Genomic DNA, 7,477 nt, shown 5'->3' with positions numbered 1-7,477 from the left:
GTCTTCAGTTTCTTCTGGGTGTTGCTTAAAAGACAGTATTTAAATTAGAAGTTTAAATTAAGTTTTTAGAAGCACCTGGAATTGTAATCTTTAATCAGATTGATAGGAAACATCGTGTTTGTTTTGGAATTCCTCTGGGATGAGTTTTAGCTGTAATTTGTCTTGTTTGCTTCTGCACTGTGCAAGGAAGGAACTCAGCACAGCTGTACAATGATTTCCAGGTCCTAGGATTGAATACCTGACCTTTATCAGGAAATGTCAAATGTGTGTGATGGAAAGTAGAACCCCACTGTGTTCCATACCTGAGGCCATAAGACTCAGCAATTCAGAGATGTCATCAGTTCAATATATACATGGTCACTAATTCTGTTAGATTCATTTTAATTAATATGCTGTTCCACTTGGTTTATTTATGATCTAGTCATGAAGGCAAAGTACAACACCAGTGTCAGTTTGTCTGAACTGCTGACTCTTCCAACTGCTCCTGGTCTATGAAAAGCTCTTAAACTGATTTCAGTTACTGTTGGTCCCTTAAAGCCCAATTCATTTCTCCTCCATTTTTTTGTGCTTTTCCTGTGTTTTTTTCTTTGTATCTTTGCTAATATCTGCAATTTATTTTTCTTTACATTAAATTTGAGTCTTCAAATCTACTGATATTGATATGTAGCAGTGTTTACAAATCTGGATTCCTTTTTGCATCTGAGGTGCTTTGTACAAAGTAAATTGGTTTCTCCAGCAAGTATCATGCTTGCTCAAACCCCTAATTTTTTCAAACTAACTTCCTGATGGTAATTTATATATTGGTAAAGGTTTTGGTTCCATTTCTATGAAAGCCTCCTAAGCTGTGCTGTAATATGATTTTTCTTAATCAGTACCTAAGAAAATGAAGCATTTATAATTCTGGTAATAGGAATATATGAAGAGAAGAACAGAGTTCAGCTCTTCTCATGTAAGAGTTTCATCCAGCTGAACTAAGTTAATAGGGGTTTTTTATCTGTTATTTACTTGTAGCACAAAGAGCAAAAGAATGGCCTCATACTGAGAATAAAGGAAAGCACAAACCAAGGAAGCAACCAGAGCTTTCTGTGTCTGTATTTTACACTGATGAAGGAAGAAGTGTGGGTATGTGTTATCAGGATAGGATGGGTGAAGCCCTTTTCTTATCAGCACTTTTATTGTAAAACTGGCAGTATGATAAGTCACTGATAACCAGTGTGCTTTAAACAGTGACTGGAAGAGAGTTTCACTTAGCAACTAGTGGTAAGGATTTTTAGTTTGGGTGCAGGTGGGTGCCTCTTTTTGCCCCCTTTTTTTTTTTTTGTGGTTTTTCTTTTGTAAAGTCCTTAGGAATCTTTTGGTCAAAGGTGCTCCCAGGAAAAGTGCTGTGATTATGATTTAGATGATTACAGGATATTTGGTTTGGAATTTTTTGAAGGTGACAATTTTTAAAAATAATTTTTTTAGCTACTTTGTTCATTCCTTAAATAGGTACAGTATATCAGAAGTATCCAAAGGCAAAGTGCATAAGAAAATCTGTTTCCTCTGTCACATTGCCAGAGGAAGAGGAAATCTCTTCAAGCAAAGAGGTATTTTTCTCCTTATTTATTAATTGCCATTTTGGAACTATCCCTCTGAATTAATGTAAATATTAATTGTGATTCTGCACAATGTCCTATTACTTAAACTGTTCTAATATTTGCCAACAATCTGTTGCTCTATTTGTTTGTCTTACAAGTGGCTGAGCAAGTACAGTATTAAAAAACTTAAACTGGAATTGCCCAGACTGATGTTTGGTCCAGGCTGTACCCACCAGAAGAAAACTGTGGAGTCTCTGCACAAGAAAGTATCAGCAAAATACTGTTCCATCTTCCCCAGTGCAGAAATCAATGTAGGTTTTGCAGATGTCAGGTACCTACATTATTAAAAGGCCTTGTGTAGTGAATGTTGATTGATGTTTCTGGCTTTCTAGTGTGACACTCTCTCCACCCTTCCCTGTTCTTTCTAAATCATACTTCTAGTAGAAAGCTGGAGAAGGTCTTTTATTCATCACAAAGAGCCACTGAGTATGTTTGAAGTCCAAACTGCATGTTCTTTAGAATGTGCAGCATCTCCTCTGCTCATACAGTATGAAAATAATTTTTGAAACTTAAGTAAAACTTTTCAAAATCATGCATGAGTTGAAACTGGGAGAATATTAGATCTTGGTTGTTTCAGTTTGTGTAATGACTGGAGAGAAGCATAGACAGTTAAATGCAAGCAACAGAGTCACAGAATTTTTCTTACCCTATTTCATAGATGTAAAGACAAAAAACTCCCTGATTTCTAATGCCAGCATTCCATATGCAGCAGCTGAGCTCAGATTTCGTAAAGTAAGATGCTCTTGTACAAACTGAATTCTTCCAGGGGGTGGTGAAGCATCTGCAGTTCCACCCCAGAGAACTGGAAATCTACACAGAACAACTGGGGAAGGTGTTGCAGCGTTATATCCAGAGAATGCAGTGGCTTCTCTCAGGTATTGGTGTGCCTCTGGTTTTCTGTAAAGCACAACTCAAATATACACAAACCCTTCTTGTCTGCTGTTTCTGGTAGAATAGATCTGAACATCAATCTGAACCTCCAATAGGAATAAAGGTTCTCTGTCTTGCATTTCATTGAAATTTTAAAACTTGTTTTTGTGAATACAAGAGAATTCAGCATCTGTGCAGCTGATGAACATCTAGCTTGCTGTCAAACAGCTTTTGCTCTTTGTGTGTTCATGAATACAGAGCAAAGCTTTCTATCAACAGCATATATACAGTAACATATACAAGCAAAATTAGCTTTTCTGCATGTTTTGCTAAGAATGTGCCCTGCTTAGAAGTTCAGCATCACTGCTGGTGAAGGGTATTTTGATCTCTCTGTTGCTCATAAAGATCTTTGTTGGGAAACAATTTAATTTTTTGCTGGATTGTAAAGGAGTTACAAATTATTTAATGTGAGTTACCACAATTAGGTAGTAATTAATGCTTGATAGTGCTAGATTTGAAATGGCAGAAGACTTTTCTATTATTAACCTTTTAACTACCTAATTGCCACATAGATTAGACTTAATTATGTAGAAATGTGGCCAGAATTACCCCTAAAATCTGAAGATTTACATTATGCTCAATAAAATAAGTCTATGGAATAACTCTTAATTAGTTTCAATGTTGTGGCCCAGGCAGCCGAAGATTGTTTGGTACCATTTTAGAAGCAAATGTCTGTGTTTTGATTGATACATCTGGTTCCATGGACCCATATTTGCCACCCATCACAAAAGAACTTACCTCCCTTATCTGGGAACAGCTGAGAAAAAATGAAGTCAGGTATGGTGAATGACTGATAAAGACTGAAATCTGCACTCATTATTATGTAATCAAATTGCTTAATAATTACAGTAATACACCACTGAAACACAATTCAGGTAATTATTATATGTTATAGTGTGCATGTGACAAGAACTGCTTTTTCTGTTGCTTTTACCAGTTTTTAGTTGTAAACTCTCTAAGATCTGAGCCTCTGCCATAGGCTGATGCTGTTTACCCTTTTAGGGTCAGCATTCCCATAGATTTTCTGTTCATGCAAAGTAAGATATGCTTTTTGACTCTTCCAAGGCTGAACATCTGAATCCAACACTAGGCTCTTGGACTGGGGGGGACAGTGATTGGGTTTGGGTTTTTTTGCTGTTGGGTTTGTGTTTGGGTTTGGTTTTTTTTAATTTTATTTATTTACTTATTTCAAAACTGGCTTATCCATAGTGACTCATTGCATTGGTTAGGGTTAAATGTTGTGGGTCATCTTTCTCCTCAGGTTTAACCTGCTGAGATTTGCAGAAAATACAGAGAGCTGGAAAGAGTATCTTGTAGAGGCAACTGATGAAACCTGCCACGATGCTGTGCAGTGGGCTTCCACATGCCATGCTCATGGCAACTCCTGCATGCTTGCAGCTTTACAGGTTGGTGGGCCACAGCTTGGAGAACACAGTGTGTCTTGTGGTGGTAAAACACTCCCACCTGACTGGTAATGTTCTAGGAAAATTATGTCAAAGTGTACAACCTTTTTATATGCAAATCATGGAACAGTTTAGAAATTAAGTCACTGTTTCTGGCCTCAGGGCTCATAGATACTTGAATTAATTGCTCGTACTAAGTTTTAAAAAAAAGTCAAATATCAATAGTTTTGTTAATATTTGTGTTGAAAGAATACTGGAGAGGGAAAATAGCCAGGAGCTCCAAGTGATGCTTATGTACAGCTGTGGCTGTGATATGTTGCTCCAACCCAAACAGGATTTTAAATAAGCAGTGTTTGTTGGAATTCATGGGTTTTGAGAACAATTCTTGAACTTCAGTTACAAGTGAAGAAACTTCTCGTATAAAAATACTCAGTGTAGAAATTACTAGTAATAATAACTTAAAACTGAATTTGCAATTTATGAGATTTAAAATTGAAATCAAAACAGAAATGTTGCCTTTAATGAATGATTCTTCTTCCAGACATCCTTGCACAATCTCTTCATAAATGTTATGGCATTCATCATGAATCAGGTCCAGTAGAGCTGTAAGCCATGTCTGTAATACAAAGATGTCCACTGAGTCAATTACTGTAGCAAATTTGCATAATATTCATTCAAGTCCTAGTGAGCCTGATTTTCAGACATTAAACATCTTTAACTCCCATAAAATATGATGTAAAAATCTTTTAAACCAGTTCATTTTCTTATTTCAGTGAGTCAGGTTTTGGCAATGCCCTGCTTATAAATATGTTGTCTTATGCTACAAATTATCTACTTAAATTTTCAAATTTATATCCTTGATCTCCTTCCTAATTAGTGAAAATGAAAAGACAAAACTAAATTGATTAATGATGTGGCACATATAAAACTATCTTAAATCATTGGATTTTTGTTCTGAAGTATAAGTTTTCATATAAATGTACCAATTATTTAAGTTTATTTTCTGCTTTTCAGAAGGCTTTCAGTTTCCAAGGTGTAGAGGCACTGTATCTATTGACTGATGGGAAACCAGATACCAGTTGCAGTCTGATTTTGAAAGAAATTGGAAGACTGAGAAAGAAACAAGATATTAAAATCCACACCATTTCTTTTAGCTGTGCAGACAGGTATATGATACTTCTCAAGAACAGCAAAAAACCTCTTAAAATTACTACTTTATTTATTGTCAGAAGTCTGTGCTACCAAGATGGTACTGGGGAAGTTTGTTCTGACACAGGTAATTGCCACATGGCCTCCATTTCATACAGGAGTTTATAATCATGTCCTCCAGTCTATTTGTTTCGATGTAATATTTTTGAGGAGTTTTTAGAAATTCTTTTGCTGTTGCTTTCAGAGAAATAATTTTCATAATTAGCTTTCTACTTTGTACTAACAGAGAAGCTGTAGAATTCCTCAAGAAGCTTGCTTCCCAAACAGGAGGGCGCTTCCACTGCAGTTCTGGAGGTGAAGATGGACAATTAGCAGCACACAGAATATTGACAGAGGGGCTGGATGATGAAGATGTATGTTCAATAAATCGGTTTCTTTTGTTTCATTGCAACTTAGTTCTTCATCAGTAGAGAAAGTTCATTTAAAAAAGAAAAATAATGAGAAAAAATAATACAAAACTCCTAAGGTATTTCACATTGAAACCAAAAGGAGAAATCTTAATATCTGTCTTTGCCTTTCTGCTAACTGCCTTGGTGAGGGTGCCCAAACCCATGAAAGGAATACACAGGGCAATATAGGTTTTGAAAGAGAAGTAAAATATATATCGTGTGTCTGGATGTGGGTTTTAAGCTATCTTTAGCTTTTACTGTGTCTTCTTGTCCTTGACATCTTGTGTTACATTTAATTGTAAAACCCTTGTACAGTGCTTAGCACATTAATTCTCCAGCGTGAGACCTCAGGGAGTGCCACAGCAGGAAATGTTACTGAACAGAACCAGGTTCAATCTGGGCTTACTCTGCTCTCTCCTTGTAAGACCAAGACCTTCTCTGCAAGTAGCTAGGAGTAGGGAAATTTAGAGATTAGGCTCAGTTAATTAAGTTGGTGAAAGAGAAAAAGATAGGTGCAAGTAAAGTTAACTATTTTAACTATGTTTTCAGGATCCAGTTTTCCCTTACTTTGAAGGAGATGATTTAAAGAAACTTACTCAAGAAGTAGCAAAAGCTCGAAGTTTTTTAAAGCAGGCAAAATCTTGGAGGTGAGTATTTATCAAGAATCTTTGTATTTGTTATTTCATGGAATGCAGACAAGAATATCTGACTCCCAATGTCTGTTATATAAAAAATAGATCTGGAGAATTGTCTAGAATAGGAGTGAAGGGCAATTAAATTCTATTGATCATTATGTTTCTTCATTGTTATCATTCCTAACTGCCAGTGCAGAACCAGAAAGCACCAATTCAATAGGAATAGCAGGCAAAAGTACCTGCAAAAGCTTTAAAAAGCATTATACCTACTTGTTAAAGGTCACACAAGGACAGGGCTAAACAAAGACTCCGAGGTACTCTATGCCTCTGTGAAAAACTGCTGTAATTCTTTGGGGTCTGTTTTTCTTTCAAACAGATTATTGCTTGAAAAATGGAAGACAAGCCAAAAGGACACTTCTAGCTTTCAGAAAAGTGCTCAGGTAAAGAGTCACCATATTTCCATCACAGTTCATGTATTTCAGCAGAAGGGTAGTGTTTTATTAAATGTATTCATTTCTAGCTGTGACTTTTTCCAAAGTTGAAAACATTTGTAGTGATTTCAGTTCTTAGCTGAGATAGTCCACAGTAAAACCCAGTATAACCAAAGAACAGTTCAAAGAGAACTGTTAGGGGTGAAAAGAGCAAGGCAGATGTGTATTTGTAGTTGTTAATGGTCTAGCAAGCAGTTAAGCACATGAAGGGTTAGAACCAGATGTAACAGCTGTAATAACAACTGCTGCATGGGCTGCATGATTTATCTGTTAAATGAACAAGGCTGACTGAAAAAGATCCCATTAACAGCAAAGACAGCCTCAGCAAACATGGGACTGTCATTACAGAGTGGTGGGAGGCAGCTGGGCAAACCAAACCTCTCACAGAGCTATCCTGCTGCTTTTAAATTGGCAAAGTCTAAACTGCTGGGTGGAAGTACTTTCTCAGGGTTAAACCAGACACAGGCATTTGTCACAGAGCTGTTTGAGGAAGAACAGTGGGCACACAGACAGGTGCAGAGTTGCACTAGAGAACGTTGGCCTTCCAAGATATTCATCAAGGATTGTGCATGATTGAGAGTGTGTAAGGGGGTGTTTGAGCATGTAAGAGTGTGTCAGTGTGTCAGAGTGTGTCTGAGAGTGCAGAATTCAACACTGAAGGGCTGATCGCTCATGAGAGATGCTTGGAGAGGGAGCAGATATAAAACCATCCTGTAGGAGCAAGGAAGTTGTTCCAGGCATGCAGAAATAAAGGCTGCTCTTCCACAACTATCTCTGTTTTTC

At 36.9% G+C, this 7,477-nt stretch overlaps 1 protein-coding gene across 1 annotated transcript; it reads left to right on the top strand.

Annotated features, from left to right (window-relative positions):
* The first annotated feature begins 330 nt into the window (after positions 1–330).
* LOC108446715 (von Willebrand factor A domain-containing protein 3A-like) lies at positions 331–5,527 on the top strand. Its single transcript, XM_017734176.1, has 7 exons — positions 331–1,586; positions 1,736–1,888; positions 2,404–2,512; positions 3,200–3,344; positions 3,829–3,973; positions 4,985–5,136; positions 5,447–5,527. Exons 2-7 carry the CDS (start codon positions 1,787–1,789, stop codon positions 5,475–5,477), a joined length of 684 nt encoding a protein of 227 aa, XP_017589665.1. The 5' UTR covers positions 331–1,586; positions 1,736–1,786; the 3' UTR covers positions 5,478–5,527.
* Positions 5,528–7,477: the final 1,950 nt, after the last annotated feature.

This window comes from Corvus brachyrhynchos, unplaced genomic scaffold (genome assembly GCF_000691975.1).
Source record: "Corvus brachyrhynchos isolate BGI_N302 unplaced genomic scaffold, ASM69197v1 scaffold5, whole genome shotgun sequence".
NCBI lineage: Eukaryota > Metazoa > Chordata > Aves > Passeriformes > Corvidae > Corvus > Corvus brachyrhynchos.
The sequence above is the reverse complement of the archived record's forward strand: the minus strand, read 5'-3'. Positions and strand labels throughout refer to the sequence as shown.